Genomic DNA, 17,591 nt, shown 5'->3' on the forward strand with positions numbered 1-17,591 from the left:
TGTAATTAAATCTTTTAGTGAATATTAATAGATAATTTATTAAATATAATAATAAATTATTGTTATGATGTCAAAGGTTAAAACTCATAATGTGAATAACTATTTATGATGTCAAACGTATATATAACTTAAATCCACCAAAAAAAATATATACCTATATCTTTTGCATAAACCTTGTCACTTCAACTATAGTTAATTCATATTTCCATCTTTTATTGCACGCACCTAGTCCGAGTAAGTCTTCTCGAAGAAGAAAAGGTAGTTGGAGTTTGGTAAGTCACTTTAGTATTGCTCTCTAGATTTAAAAAACACATTATAATTATTTAAAAGAAATAACTTAACATTTAATCAATGAACTACACCTTGTTGCCAAAAAGAAAATATCAATTATACCTCAACTCTAAATTATAGGGTCGACAATGTATATTTTGTTTTATGTGTGGCCGTTTCATTTAAATATTGCTAAGTCATTGAAGTGGAAAAATAGTGAATAAACGTATTTGTGCAGCAGATTAGACTATGGTTTATTGCAGGACTCAATAAAAATGATATATATGCATTTCTCAACAAAAGTTGGAGGCATATCCAAAAATACAGATCCTATATAGATGGCGACAAAAAGTAAGAATTTTGGAAAACAACAGCTCGTTTCTTCTTTTGTACATTTATTAAAGTTAAAATTAGAGGATTCATATTCCAAAATCCCTTTAGAAAGCCAACATACCACATGAAACATGCTATTCGTACGTACTTCTTACTGAACTTTTTAACCAAGGGGGAAGAGTCCTCATTCCGCGTTTTTTTTCATATTCTAAGATGGATTAATTAGATAATTTTTTTAGTCCGGTGTCTGCTACCTATAATGTGGCATGACTAAATTGGATTTGTGCCGAGAACGCTCACAATGGAGGGTAAAATACTCCTTAATAAAGGTGATTCCGTACACATGATTCGAACTCGAGATTTCTGATTAAGGATGAATAATTACGTATCACTCCACCACAACTTTAGTTGGTAATTAGACAATATACTTATATATAGCTATGCCAATTTTACATAGTTGGTGTCAAATTAAAGTTTCCATCACTATTCTAGTTCAATCCAGTTATGACTACTTGGATCTAAACATCACACACAAATATAATACCAGAAATATTAAAGATCCTCCCGACATTTTCCTTTCTTATCATAGTAGGTCAATATGCTCTTTTTAATCAACTAGCTTTTAGAGAATAAATTAGATTAATTGTAATTAGAATTACAGTCAGCAGGGGCGAAGCTATGTTGGTCCAAGGGTGGTCAACTGATCACACTTTGCCAAAAAATTATACTACGTATAAAGTAAAATATTACTTGTTATTGAATAAAAATAGACTTTGAATACCCTTGCATAGCCCACTGGCAAAAGGTGTTCAAAATATGACCACCCTTATTGAATTTCCTGACTTCGCCACTGACAGTCAGACCTCTCTATAATTGTCATAATCTATAACAACATTTTATTATAACAGTCAAGTATTTTTGGAAACAACTTTTAATGTTAGTTATAATCTATGCTTTTTATAACAACACTTCACTATAGCAATCAGAAAAGTGTAGAAACAAACGAAACGGTTATAAAGAAGTTTGATTGTACGTGGATCTAAACTTCCTACCAGTGATATAACTCCTGATACTACACCTTAGATGAATCTAAGATCAATATTGTTTTTTTCAAATTTATTTGGACAGAAAAGGACCCCTGAATTATTAGAAAAGAGGAAGATACCGGTAATAATTGATCCTAAGTTTTCAGAATGAAAACATGGTTGAACTTTTTTGTAAAATATTTAGTGACAAATGTGAATATTAATCCATGAAACTGGCTTTTGCAGGAAAAGAGATGTACTGACTACTGAGGATTTGTGTTCTTTGCGTCTTCCCAGAGACTTTTTGCACTGTGCTTACCTTGGAGTCTCCAGAGTTTAATTGCTTTCTCTATAGAATTTAGAAAATTAGTATAGCAAGATCTTTTACTTTATACAAAGTGACGTACCATTTCATCCTCTTTCCTATCGTCACATTAATTACGTCCAAACTTCCAAGTTTAAGGCACTCTATTAATCTTAAAATTTACTGTTTATATCAAATTAGTAAATGAAAGTCAAACATCTTTAAAACAATCTCGTTTGTTATAATATTTTTTGACTGTTATAGTAAAGTGTTGTTATAGAGGACATATATTATAACATAATATAAAAATTGATTCTAAATAAAACTTGACTTTTATAATGAATGGTTGTTATATAGAGATAATATTATAGAAAAGTCTGATTGTACACACGCTTATCACTTAACTAATTTTTGTATGATATTTTTGCTATTATTTCTAATTATTGAGTTAAATTGATCAGTTTGGACTTTGATATAAACACTTAGAGTAATTATTTAGCAAAATGGAATACATTTCAATTACGTTTAGAAATTGAACTCAGGAAAAATAGACAAAAAGAATCTTGGAAAATAATAATCCAGCTTTACGATTTTTATTTTTTTAACTTTCTTATCTTTAGGTACGTTTATTAAAGATAATAAATCGAGGAATCCTCGTATTCCAAAATCCCCTTGGAAATTAAGCAATCTTAGCAAATCAAAAATGCTCGTTGTTCCCAAATTTTCACTTAACTTTATTAACACAAAAGAAGAAACAAAAAGAAGAAAAACCTATACACAAGAAGCTCATTGCAAATATTTTAATATTCCAAGTTTATGATCCGTTACTTGGAGTGGACAACTTACAATTTGGATAAGACCTAGGAGTATAAAGTTATGACTCAAGTTAAAGTTTGAAAGTGGTTGCTTTTTTAAATTGGGATGTCCCCTAAAGGGACAAGTGGTAGTCTAATTAAACCTAGTCTTGTTAGGAACCCCTCACTAAGCGGGGTGAGTGGAGGACAATACAAACAAGAGTTTTTTTAAGTTATAAAAAAAAAAAAAGAATCACACTATTATCCATAAGGAAGCCTTCTTAACATATAAAATTTATAATCTTAAAAATAAGACAGATTACCTACTAAAACAGGTAAAAATAATATGATAGTGTAAAATTTCTTATATTGACAATGTACTCTCTTCGTTCACTTTTACTTGTCCACAACGGATTTAACATGCCCCTTAAACCACAACAACAACAACAACAACAACAACAACAACAACAATGAACCCAGTGTAATCTCATAAATGGGGTCTGGGGAGAGTAGTGTGTACGCAGACCTTACCCCTACCTTATAAAGATAGAGAGATTGTTTTCGATAGACCATCGGCTCAAGGAACAGTGGAGATAAGGCAAAAGTAGCAAACAATAGTAACAACAATATATTAAGCTAACGGGCACGAATGACACAACATGTAATAGTAAAGAATCATGAATAAGATAACACAAAAATAGTCCTAGTACTACTGGTAAGCCTACGAGGAATACACTACTATCTGTCAACCTACAACCCTAATCCTTGACCCCCACATCTTTCTATTGTGGGTCATATCCCTAGTAAGCTGGAGTAATGACATGTCACACCTAACTACCTCTCCACAATACTTCTTAGGCATTGCCCCTTCCCTTTCTCAGACCCGCAATAGACAACCTCTCACACCTCCTGACCGGAGTATCTATGTCTCTCCTCTTCACATGCCCGAACCATCTCAGCCTCGACTCTCGCCACTTGTCCTCCACAAATGCTACTCCTACCTTGTCCCTAATAACTTTATTCCTAATCCTGTCCTTCCTGATATGGCCACACATTCATCTCAATATCCTCATTTTAGCTACTTTTATCTTCTGTACATGAGACTTCTTGACAGGTCAGCACTCAACCCCATACAACATAGCCGGTCTAACCACCACTCTGTAGAACTTGCCCTTAAGTCCAAGTGGCACACTCTTATCACACAAAACCCCCCGAGGCGAACCTCCACCTCATCCACCCCGCTCCAATACGATGGGTAACATCCTCGTCAACCTCCCCATTGTCTTGAATAATTGACCCAAGATACTTGAAACTATCTCTTTTGGGAATGACTTGAGTATCAATCTTCACTTCCACTCCTTCTTCATGCATCCCATCACTGAACATTTACTCCAAGTACTCAATTTTTAACCTACTCAACTTAAAACCCTTAGACACCAGTGTCTGTCTCCAAACCTCCAACCCAACGTTAATTCCATCACGCGTCTCATCAATCAGGACTATTTCATCAGTGAATAGCATACACCATGGCACCTTCCCTTGTATGTGTCGCGTCATCACCTCTAACGCTAAGGTAAACAAAAAACGGGCTAAGAGTCGATCCCTGATGCAACCCCATCTTCACTGAAAAATGATCCGAGTCTCCTCCCGCAGTCCTCTCCCGTATTACAAATACGAAGCAGGAATGATAGAACCTGAAATGTCTACGGATGCCAAAATGGTGTTGACCAACAACAACTACAGTCCGAAAATACCTACACGTCGCCCGCCTCCAGCTGCCCATGTCTGGGCCTCACTTGACTCTCAAGGCTCGTCAGAAAATTGCCCTTGTGCAGAATCCTCTACCGCCACTGCTACACCGAAGAATTCGAAAAGCAGCATACCGGGAAAGGACAGAAGACGACCAAGAAGGCCTAGCCACCCAATGAGAACGTCGCTGCCCGGCGGAGATGCCCGACGACAGAGAAAAAAAACCAAAAACAAGAAACAAAAAAAAACACAAAAGCTGGAGAAAAGAAGACGGGGGTAGAGGAGAAGAGGGATAATGGAGGAGGAAGAAAGAAGAGCCAGAAATAGTGGGAGATAAAGAGAAGGGGAGAAAAAAAAGGATGGGGGGAGGGGGCAGATCCGCCGATCTGGGGTGGGGAAAGAGGAAAGAAGGGGAGACATTAGAGAAGGAAGGAGGGGACTTACCTGACTCCGGTGGAGGTCGTCGAAATTACGCCGGTGTTATCAGAGGTTAGAGAGAGACACGTTAGAGTTGTTAGGTTAGAGAGAGACGTTAGGTTAGAGCCGAAAAGAGCTCAACATGGATTTAACATGCCCCTTAAAAATGATAAATGAAGTACATATTTTACTATAATACTCATAATAATGATACCATTTTAACAAGTCTTGGGAAAATGTTTTGGGGAATGAGTAGTTAATGATAAGGGTAAAACAAGAAAAGAATTTTTGTTTTCTTTTTAATTTATGAAAATTGATAAGTAAAGTGAAAATGTATTTTTAGTATAGTGGACAAGTAAAAGTGAACGGGGAAATATATAACATAAACTAAAGACAAATATAATAGAAGTAACATAAAAGAGTGAAGGTCCACCTACACCGTCCGATCTTCTACGTAGTCAATAGTCATTTATATAATAGGCTAAATGCTCTTTTTTAATGCACGAGTTTGGAGAATCAAATTAGATTAATCAAAACACTCTTTCAACGGAATCTTTTAGTAAGCTCTTTTTCTTTTTTCAATTCCAATTGCTAAGAAAATTATTCGTGTAAGAATGTGAGGTATAACATAGAAAGAAGATTGTTGAAAGCTTTTTACAACTGATATAACTTAAATTAGGATATTATCTTAGATCAGAGAACTATTCATGATTTGTCTGTTTGAAACGAAAATGTTGAAGATCTTTTCTTTTTCTCCTTTTTAAAATGGAAAAATATTCAAATTTGTCCCTATACTATCTAAAATTGCTCAATTCTATTCTCAATTATACTTTTGGTCTATTCACACCTTTCTCGTATGCAACTACAGGTGGCAAGTGGGCCGGTCTCGTGGGTTGCGATCCCGGTCCTTAAATAAATGGGTTTAGCAGTCCCGGGCTAAACAGTCTTTTTGTAAGAACCGGTCCGGGATTGGGCCCATGAACTCATGGTCCAGGGCTAAACGGGTCGGGGCCGCGTGCTAAGTGGGCCCAACAGCTAAGTTGTGATTTTTTAAAAAATTAAATAGAAATTAAAGACAAAAGATATTAATAAAATATCTAAGGCAATGCCTTGTAAATTTATTATAGAATTGTGATCTATTTTTTAATTCAAATTTAAGGACAAAATATTATAAAAAAATATTCAAAGTAATGCCTTATAATTTTATTATATCAATAAAAATTATGGCAATATCTTTCTTAGTCTTCCTCCCCCCTATGGAATGAGAACAATAAAGTGCTAATACCACCATTGAGAAGAAAAAGGAACTAATCAAGATTTGCCAAAATACAAGTTACATAATACATAGTACTAATTTTTGTTCATACAAGTTACATGCTATCTCTTACAAATTTCATAAATCCTTCAAGGTTCGGAGGGGGTAAAATAGGAAAAAAGTGTAATTATAAAGAGTTTGGAATTAAAACTAAGTTGGGGGGAGGGGGTTAAATAGCCAACGACTATTTTTTAAAGCCCAACAACTTTTTTTTAAATAGCCAAACGACTAGTTTTTTTAAAAAAAAATATTCGTTGAGCCCGTTTGGCCCGCCAACGGACCGGGGCCGGGACGTTATGGCCGGGACCGGACCGAGCCTTTGGCGGGCCAAACGGACCCGATCCTAATGGTTCCTAGGCAAGAACCGGCCCAAGCCCACCTCTAGCGGTCCTACCAGTCCCGACCCACTTAACCCATTTAGCCAGCGGGTCTGACCCGACCCACTTGCCACCCTTATATGCAACTTATCTTGTATTGCGCTTGCTTTAATGGAGCTTTAGCTTGAAATTAGTAGAGTATTTTGCTCAAATTCTTCAAGAAAAAAGATTCAAATTGATCCTTTAACTTTTGACTATGATTTAAAATTACCATCATGTTGAATAGTTGGAGCTCAATTAGGGGTCAAGTGTATATATAAAAAGGATTTTTTGAGTGACGCATGCAATGATATGAGATCAAAAATTTAACAGAGGTTAAAGCTGCCATGATTTTGATAGTACAAGAATAAATTTGACCCTTTTCCTCCTAAAATAACTACTCACTACTTACCTTTTTGATAAATTGGAAAAAAAATACAAAAACTTAAAATCTTTTAAATCTGCTAGGAGAAGAAACTCTACATTTTCATTCCTTGGTCTCATCTTCCCATATTAGTAAATCTTTTGTATTTGCGCCTTTCGTTTGCCAGAAAGTTGGCACATGCCTTCGTCCGAATATATTTATAGCCCGTTTGGACATAAAATTTGATAGAAGATTTTTTTAATTTTTTTTTACTTTTTTTCGAAATCACCGTTTGTTCATAAAATTTTCAATTTTCACTTGAAGATACATTTAAGAAATTTTCGAAAATTTGAAAAACTGCAAAAAGTTATTTTTCAAAATTTTCACTCAAATCACTCACAAAACTTCAAAAACAATCCAAACTAAAATTTCACCATTTTTTCGAATTTTATAATTTTTATGTCCAAACGCCTACTTAATAACTAGTAAACTTACCCGCACTTTGCACGGGTTCAAGAAACATCAATAAAATTTTAAAAAAGAATTTATCGAGTTAATAACAAATGTAGATATTATCCCTCTTTTCATGAGAAAGCAAATCGCCAATAAATAAAATACATTTGGTTTAATTCATAAATTTAGTTTATTTGTAGCAAATAATCTATATGATGTATAGTTAACTGTATATTATCAATGAATATTACTTAAGTTTTATCTAATTAAGAAAGTCCAAAACTAAGAAAAATAAAACCTAAAATTAAAATAAAAGTTGCATAGATTCTTAAAACTATCAATTACACAAATAAAATAAATTAAATTATTGTTAGTTGTATATTGAGAAGCTGAAAATTTCTATGAGAAAAAATATACTTTTTGACAAAAGATCATTAGGAAGACCTCCTCCTCTTACTTTGCAACATAAATGTTTTATTCCGTTAATTTATTGTATTATTCTGGTAGTTAAAGCATGCTTTTATGTGATACATTTAATTGAGTAATTGTAATATTAAATTAGAGATAATGTCACACTTTAAAGAATAATATTCACCAAGCATTCACATGAACATTTAATTTTTTTAATAAAAAAATCTTTCACTAACACACTTAATAAGATAAGAATCAAAACTAATTATGTGTAAATTCTAACATTAGAATAATGAGTATTGTTTGCAAGTTGATTATGAACTTCACTAAATTTTCAATCATAGATAGTATAACCCCAAAATAAAAAATACTTTATTTTATAAAGTTAATAACTCGTTGTCTAGTGAATTTTAAACTACTGAAAGCCTATCCCATTCAGAATGTTAAAATTTTTGATCGGTAATAACCTATTATTACAAGTGATTTCTTAATTAATTAGATTACATTATATATTAACTTAAAGTTATCTACAAATTGTCAATGTCAAAGATTAATGCCTAACTAAAAAAAATTCATTGAAGAAAAGAAATAGAGGCAAAAAAAATTAGAACATATAGAAACTTATATATTTATAAAAATGATAAATGTATATGTGTGTAAATCCTAACATTAGAATAATGAGTATTGTTTGCAAGTTGATTATGAACTTCACTAAGTTTTCAATCATCGATAGTATAATCCGAAAATTAAAAATACTTTATTTCATAAAGTTAATAACTCGTTGTCTAGTGATATTTAAACTACTGAAAGCCTACCCCATTCAAAGTGTTAAAATTTTTGATCGGTAATAACCTATTATTACATGTTATTTCTTAATTAATTAGATTACATTATATGTTAATTTAAAGTTATCTACAAATTGTCAATATCATAGATTAATGCCTAATTCAAAAAAGTTCATTGAAGAAAAGAAATAGAGGCAAAAAAATTAAGAACACATAGAAAAATATATTTATAAAAATGATAAATCTATATTGTGTAAATCCTAGCATTAGAATAATGAGTATTGTTTGCAAGTTGATTATGAACTTCACTAAGTTTTCAATCATCGATAGTATAACCCGGAAAAAAAATACTTTATTTCATAAAGTTAATAACTTGTTGTCTAGTGATTTTTAAACTATTGAAAACCTACCCCATTCACGGTGTTAAAACTTTTGATCGGTAATAACCTATTATTACATGTGATTTCTTAATTAATTATATTACATTATATGTTAACTTAAAGTTATCTACACATTATCAATGTCATAGATTAATGCCTAATTCAAAAACGTTCATTGAAGAAAAGAAATAGAGGCAAAAAAATTAAGAACATATAGAACAATATATTTATAAAAATGATAAATCTATATATAACAAGAAAAGAAAAACACATTAGAATTTCTCACTTCGACATCGGATAAAATCACGACTCAAAGTAATTACAATTGTAGAGTATAAATACATACAACAAAAAACAGATATCAAAATCTCTATGTATTATTTGAAAAAAATCACTACTTCAACTTATACAACCTAAACCTAAAAATGACAAAATCAAAGACCATTATTGAGAATTGTGAAATACGCTTTACTTCGATCTTCACCTCATTATTTGATACTTCCTCTTAAACATTCTTCTTAAGATTCACACATGTATGGAATATCTTTGTGCATTTACCTTAAACAAAAAATAAAGAATAGAAATTATACCATATCTCAGTATAATTTTTCTTTTCCACTATAACATTTGACATAGAGATAGCTCAAACAATATAAGCAGAATATAAAGTTAGTATCAATCATATTTGTTCAAAACATAGAAGTCCTTATATAGGTACATATGGAGGAACATATAATAAATAGTCATAAACTTACACATTAAATATTTAGAGGTTAAGAATATAAAATGCATGAGAGTTATTGATATTATTAAAAATATAGGTTTGAAGATAAAGAGGTGTGAGTTATAAAGATAGAATTTTTAATATAAAATAAATGAAAAAAATGATGAAAAACCCAAAAAAAGGAGAAAAAAGATAAATGTGTTTCTTGGCTTAAGAGAGGTGCCACCTCACTTTTCTATCGTCCACTTATATATATATATATATATATATATATATATATATATATATATATATATATATATATATATATATATATATATATATATATATTAGTATTTACCCGGAGTGACATATTAACTACCACGCCTTTTCAAAGAATAGATCCGTTCCATGAAAAGGAATGACCCATCCTCACACTTAAATTTTTTATTCATCTAAAATAACTACAATATTCTTCTTAATTTTCATCATTTGTTTCTCTCCATCTCTATATTTCTTTGTTACTCATTGAATGCTAATTTTCAACGTTTAGAGGATTGATTTAAAGAAAACAGAAGAGGCATAAGATTAAAAAAAGAAAGTAAAAAGATAAAATGCATGTCGTGAAAGCATGAAGCAAAAGCCAATTTAATTCCTCCATTATATACATTATGCAAAGAGCATAGCAACAATTAAAGAGCATAATAAATATTGAATCACATTACCTGTGAAAGAGAAAAACCATGGACAAAGAAAAGCACATCAAGAACAAAAATCTTTACATTAACATAAATGTACTTCAAACCACACTTGATATACCTAAACGAAACAGGAAGCCCAAACAACTAAAACAATAATCTATTAACATACTCTCGGAAGCCCCCGTTAGCACCAGAAATGTGAAACCAATTGAACCATATAACAAGCCTAAAAAATGGGGATTGACATGTATATGAAATCTATATGAATGAATTTATTGAAAAAGGAGATGTTAAGGTGAATGGGGAGGTGAAAAGTTTGTAACTCATCTAAAATTATAATAATCCCGTTAATTAGCGATTCAATCATTATGATAAATATGATTAAGATTTAAGAGCATTTGAGAATGTCTTTTGTGTTTTTTAATCTAGCACGTAAATGGAATAAAAAGGATGGAAAATCTAAAAAATTGAGGAAAAAGATAAATAGGTTTCTTGGGCAAAGAGAGGTGACAAGTCCGTATTATTTTCAATAATAAATATTTGCAATCTTCAATATTAACTCTCAGGAGGTGTTATTGCATGTCGTGCTCATTATATTGATAAGTTCTAAAATTAATTACTACTGAGACAACTGCTAATTACTCCGCAAATTGACTTTTGAGGGGAAAAAACAGATAGAATGAGGATTTATATATGTTCTTTGCCTCTTCCCTCAAGCGTTTAACCTATATTAGGTATTAATCTAATTATATGCAATAGGGGAGTAGCCTAATTAAATCAACATTTCTTATTTAGAAGAAAAGTCAGTGATAACTCTACTTCAACATAAAAAATAGAGAACATTCTTTCCAACCTAACTTCAAAATCTAGGACCTGTCCAAGTTGTAATAATCAAATCAAAAAGTATTTTATGCTTTAACCCTGTAAAGAAAATTTCAAAGGGACCACCATAGGCAGTGTAATAATTACTCCCTTATCAAATTCGGAAGTGCTTTAGCATATTACACCCTCTTACAAGCAAGGTACTCGATTCATTTACATTTTTCCTCCCCCTTAATTTATTCCTATCTTTCTCCTCACTATATATAGCTTGAATGCATGCTTAAGTTAACATCATCGAACCAAAGCCAGTTCTTTTAATTTCTTCTTCAAACCCAAACTAAAACCCCCAAGAAAATGGCAAGTCGTGCTTTGGTGCCATCTGCTCATCATGGTAAGCCTTCGCAGCCAATGGCTAGGCGAGAACGCCCAGTATTCTCATTGTCTGATGATCATGCTATGTCCAAGAAAATTCTTGATACTCACAATCCTGATGGTCGCGAAGTTGATGTTAAAATCATCCTCCATGTCGTTGAGGAGATTTTTCAACATGCCTACCCTGCTAGCATTGATGGCGTGCTTCATGTAACATTTAAATTTTTTTAGTTTGATTACATGATATATAATCTAATTTTCTGAACACATTTCTTGTCAAAACAACGACGTTTTGTTTTCTTAACTTTTGTTTGCTATGCTATATGTTTTCAGGGCACTACTCAGCCTCTTGAAGCCAACATTGAAGCATTGAAGTTAGAAGAAAATGCATCACTTGCCTTTGATGGCATACTAGAAGGATTGGCTTATATCATACACAAAGTCTCTTGCGAGGTTGACTAATATTCCGTGTGTCCACACACTTTTCTTTTTATTAGATTGTTCTTTTTGGCTATAACGCGTTTGTCTTTACAAAATGTAATTGCAGTTGACATGCAAGTGCTCAGGTGGAGGGGATACTCATTCAACAACAATGGCAATTTTAGCTATGCTCTCTGGCTACCAATGGGACGCAAAACTCGTGCTATCTTTAGCAGCATTTGCCATTACCTATGGTGAATTCTGGCTGGTGGCTCAGATGTTTGCTACTCATCCTTTGGCAAAATCTGTGGCTCTCTTGAAACAGCTACCAGATACTATGGAACACCATGCTTCCCTCAAGTCGCGATTTGATGCCATCAACGAACTTATCAAGGCCATTTTGGAAGTAACCAAACGCATAATTGAATTCAAGAGGCTTCCTTCTCAGTACATCTCTGAAGATCAACCACCTCTGTCTATTGCTATTTCCCACATTCCTACTGCTGTTTATTGGACCATTAAAAGTATTGTTGCTTGTGCTTCTCAACTTACTAGCCTTCTTGGAATGAACTATGAGTAAGCCCCTCCGTTTAACCACAATATTTCTTCTTCTTTTTTTTGTGTACGAATTTAATTTTGGTCAATGGAAGTAACATTACTACATACAAACAAATGGAATATGCAGGATGATAGCAGCTACCACATCAGACACATGGGAAATGTCAAGCTCCACTCACAAGCTGAGAAACATAAGCGATCACCTCAGAGCTGAATTAGATCGTTGCTATCATCATATTCGTGAGTAGATTTAATCATCGAATCATAAATATACAAGAAAATGGAAGAGAAGTGACAGATTAAGATACATAATAAAGTATCTTAGTGAAATTGAAACTTCAAAATCCTTCACAAGGAATTAAGAAATCATCATAAAGTAACAAAATCATGATTTAAACTAGAATTTGAGCTAGTTCTTGGAATTTTCTATAAGGGCTTAATTATATCAATACCATGCAGAGGAGAAGATGCACGTTGAGTACTATCAGATGCTGGTGCACCTCTTTGAGACAACCCAATTCGACAACATGAAGATAAACAGGGGAATGATTTACATCAAGGACGATTTACTCCCACTTGAAGTAGGAACCACTCACACGAGGGTACGTTCAAATTTTACTTCTTTTAACCTTAAAGAAAGATTATGTTTTTTCCTGTGTTAAAGATTATGTTTTCCCTGACTTCAGGCTAGTATTGAGGTGCTTAGAAGAAAGACTGTTCTGCTTCTTCTGTCAGATCTTGACGCCAGCCCTGAAGAGTTGTTAGTACTGTCTCATATATACACTGAATCAAGGGCAAGGCCAGAACTTCAATACGAAATAGTGTGGCTTCCGATTGTGGATCGATCAAGGGGGTGGAATGAAGAGCAGGAAATGAAATTTAAGGCGCTGCAAGCAATAATGCCGTGGTACACATTGCACCATCCTTCCTTGTTAGAGCCAGCAATCGTCAAGTTTGTCAAAGAAAGGTGGCATTTCTCCAAGAAAATGATGCTTGTAACCTTGGATCCACAACAGGGTAAAGTGGCTTGTCCAAATGCTATTCACATGGCTTGGATTTGGGGAAATTTGGCGTATCCTTTCACTATTTCCAAAGAGGAAGCTTTGTGGAGCGTGGAATCTTGGCGTCTTGAGCTAGTCGTCGATGGCATTGATCAGAATTTAATTGAATGGGTAAGCTTACAACAAAAATCCCTTGCTATTTTATGCTTATACTCACATCCATGATCCATGTACTAATTAATTCTAATAAAAATCTTGGTTTTATAATGTGGCAATCAGATGACGAGTGGGAAGTTTATCTGTTTATATGGAGGAGAAGACATAGAATGGATCCGTAGTTTCACGAAATCAGCAAGAAGTGTGGCACAGAGAGCTGGGATTGATCTACTAATGATGTATGTAGGGAAGAGCAATAACAAGGAACGAGTTCGAAGGATCAACAGTATGGTAACAGCAGAAAATCTGAGTTATTGTTTGATGGACTTAACATCAGTTTGGTACTTTTGGACAAGAATAGAGAGCATGTTTTACTCTAAAATGCAACTTGGAAAGACAATCCAAGAAGATAAAATTATGCAAGAAGTGTTGACAATGCTGAGTTTTGATGCAAGTGATCAAGGTTGGGCACTGATAAGCAGAGGATCATTCGAAATGGCACGAGCCAAAAGTCAGATAATCACTAAAACATTAGATGATTATACAGTTTGGGAGGAAGATGCTAGAGAAAAAGGATTTGTGCCTGCACTTATTGATTATTTCCTACAATTGCACACTCCTCAGCACTGCAATCGCTTAATTCTCCCGGGACTTGATGGTGATATTCCAGAAATGATAGTTTGTGCAGAATGTGGAAGGCCAATGGAGAGGTTTTTCATGTACCGTTGCTGCACTGATTGAGGGGTTGTTTCTATTCAATCTATTGCTTGCTATATAGTAATGTGCTTCCTTAGTTTCTATGCTAAGGGATTTTCATCTTTGTTGTCCAAAATAACAGGTGGTCTTTGTACCACCTTTCTTTTACTATATGTAAGTCATATGTTGTATGTATTTGTCTGGCTGTCAAAAGATGTCTTTGATCAGCTCTAGACTACTATTGAGTGTGTAATAATTTATAGGTAATTAAATTGAGGCACGCCTTTTTTAGTTACTTTGGCCTTTTTTTCTAACTTCCATAGAAGAGTTTCCTTGTTATGTGGCTGTCATAAGTCATACCCGCTCCTATTCTATAAATAATCACATTGAACTAAAATGCTTCGTCATATGATGGTAAAGAATGGAACATTGAGACACATAGAGGCACAGGAACAAGGGAAATTACGTTGTTTTTCTTGACATCAAGTGACATCATGTGATTTGTTCCGCGGCGCCTTCTTGAGATGTCTTGGAAGGGCGACGTAAGGCTAAGCAATCGATGTTCGTGCGGTTATTATCCGCCAACTGGGGTCCCTTCCGTACGCTAGACGAGACTGTCACTGCGAGAAAACCGATGTCAAGAGCAATTGAGAGAATAGAAAAGAAAATGAGAATGAAAGAAAGCTTGATTGAATTAATGCAAGCTATTATAGAAAGGCAACACGATGTCGAGGGGGAGAGACAGTAGAGAATTATTTGCTTGCTTGAAAGTTTGGCTACTTGATCCCCCTAATAATGCTTAAAAAAATAAACCAAAGTTACAAGACTTGACATAAATAAGCTAGAGACTCGTAATGGAAATACAAGAAGTAAAACTACTCTATATTTATAATAAAAAGGACTTAGATTCCTACAAAGTAAAAGCAGCTCCGTTGGAGGCATCATTATCTTTAGCATCAGGGTTTGCGCGCGCGGCGCAGCCTGCCGAGGGGCGCTGTTAGCATCTGCCTGCGGCTGGGCACTGGCGAGGTATATTGATGAGGCGACATAGGCACAAGTGCGCTTGTCACTTAGCGCGGCCAAGACCACAGGGTCGTCCATGGCGCTAGGCGTTGGAAGGCATCCCAGGAAGCCATGGGGCGCGTCCAAGGGGTCATGGAGCATGGCTGGGAATGCCCTCCATGACAGATTACATGACTACACGTGTAGGATTGACCAAATTGACTCGGATATGATTTTAAACTTCCCAATCTTTTCTATTTAACTTATAAAATGATTTACCCCCTCCAACTTCAGAAGTTGATTTACTGCCACGACTCCAAATATATATACATATAGTGAAAGAATATTTAAGGAAAAAAAATGAAAAAAAATCTTTGACGCTGATACAAGAAGAGATTAAGGATAAAGGCATATATCGCGTCAGCTTGATTCAGGTCGTCCTGTTTACAATTTTCCCTTACCTATAGAACAGAATTTTTGTGGCTTAATATAAATAATAAAACTGTAACTTTCGAATTTATTAATTCTCTTACGAATAACGGTTTAAGTAAATAAGATTAGCTAATTAAATTTATGAATATTGTTTTACAATCTGAAGACTTTTTCCAAAAATATACTTAACATACACGCAGCGCCACGCGCTACTAGTTAAAGAGAGAAATATAGACCGTTTCCCCCTTAAACCAGTCAAAGGAGATAGCTATTTCTTTTTCCGTATTTCCCTAATCTATTTCCTTTTCCTGTCCATCATTTTCTAAAGAAGTGTAATTCTTTTCTTTATTCATCCAGCGTTAATCTTGGTCAAGCCCGAGGCAAACGTTTGGAACATTTTCTTATCCTCTCATATATTCTTAGTCACCCTAGTGCAAATATTTAACTTATATAGTTATATATATCATTTTCATTTCTTTTCTATACCATTTACATTTCTTTTCTATATCAATTTTCTCTTGAGTCCCACATCAGTTGTAAAGGGGTAGGACGATCTCTTTATATAGTCTTGAGTAATTCTTATCCCATGAACTAGCTTTTAAAGTTGAGTTAAACTCAATATTCATATCTCTAATATGGTATTAGAGCCAGCTCCATCTCAATTTATTGTTTATTCGGTGTTGGGGCCCATCTTATATTGTCCGCACTCCAGATGTCTAGTTCTAGATGTGCGAAGGGTGTTGATCCCCACACCAGTTCTAAAGGAGTGAAATAATGAAGAAGATCAAAATTTTCAATGCTTAAGACCATTTGGAGGAGTTTCTATTTATAAATTGAAATCATGATAAAAACATTGGGAAGTATTACTTCCATTGAGGAAAAGGTATTCAGCATATCCGTGCAATATCTAATAAAGAAGAGGGACATACAAATTATAAATGGCTCAGATAGATTTCAAAGAAAACAAAATCCTTCTAAAAGATGACAATTAAGGTTTTGCTGAATAATCTTTTAAACTACAATTAATGCCTGAATTCGTCCCAGATTTCGCCAATGCGAAGGCTAAATTCCATCTGGCTCCAGGCTAGCCTCCCTGCTTACGCGACTGCGATCTCTTCACCAGCGAACACGAAGAATAAAAATACAGCTGCCCAAATGAGTCTCTGCGATCTCGAGACCTGCTCCACAATCGCGAAGCACACTAGGCACCAGAAGTCATCAGCAACTCAATCAAGCTCCGGGTGGTCCGAAACTCACCTCAGCCATCCGTGACCCCTTCCCAATAAGTGCATAAGTACTATTCGGACCTATCCAAAGACTCCAAACACGTGCAAGATCACCATATCTATGAATCGACAATCAAACCATCAATTGAACTTCTCTTAAGTTCATAAGCATCTAAACTTCCAACCAAACGTTCTCTCTTTAATTATATACTCTTGGGCAATCATCAGCTTATGAATTATGTAACTTTTGAGGTTAATTTGGACGCAAAGTTCATTTCTTTATCATCTTTCTTCTTTTTCCCCCTTTATTAGTATCTTCTTTTTCACAAAAATAATTGTGTGGTTCACAGGGCATGGTTGGAAAAGAAGATGAGACAAAAAGAAAGAAAAGAACAAAAGGGATTCATTTTAGTCAAATCAGTATGATGTGAACGTTATACATAATCTACATAGAAAGAGGATTGATTTAAAAGCATATAGGATTAATTGTCTCTATAATTATTCCGAACATACGTTCTTTCGACCAAAATCAAATCGGAACTGGTT

The 17,591-nt window shown here is 34.1% G+C and overlaps 1 protein-coding gene across 1 annotated transcript; it reads left to right on the top strand.

Annotated features, from left to right (window-relative positions):
* The first annotated feature begins 11,369 nt into the window (after positions 1–11,369).
* LOC107774440 (protein SIEVE ELEMENT OCCLUSION B-like) lies at positions 11,370–14,680 on the top strand. Its single transcript, XM_016593965.2, has 7 exons — positions 11,370–11,764; positions 11,888–12,007; positions 12,102–12,550; positions 12,660–12,772; positions 12,992–13,134; positions 13,219–13,704; positions 13,813–14,680. The coding sequence occupies exons 1-7, from the start codon at positions 11,537–11,539 to the stop codon at positions 14,428–14,430; spliced, it is 2,157 nt and encodes a 718-aa protein (XP_016449451.2). The 5' UTR covers positions 11,370–11,536; the 3' UTR covers positions 14,431–14,680.
* The last annotated feature ends 2,911 nt before the right edge of the window (positions 14,681–17,591 follow it).

The sequence above is a fragment of the Nicotiana tabacum genome, chromosome 4, assembly GCF_000715075.1.
Source record: "Nicotiana tabacum cultivar K326 chromosome 4, ASM71507v2, whole genome shotgun sequence".
Classification (NCBI taxonomy): Eukaryota; Viridiplantae; Streptophyta; class Magnoliopsida; order Solanales; family Solanaceae; genus Nicotiana; species Nicotiana tabacum.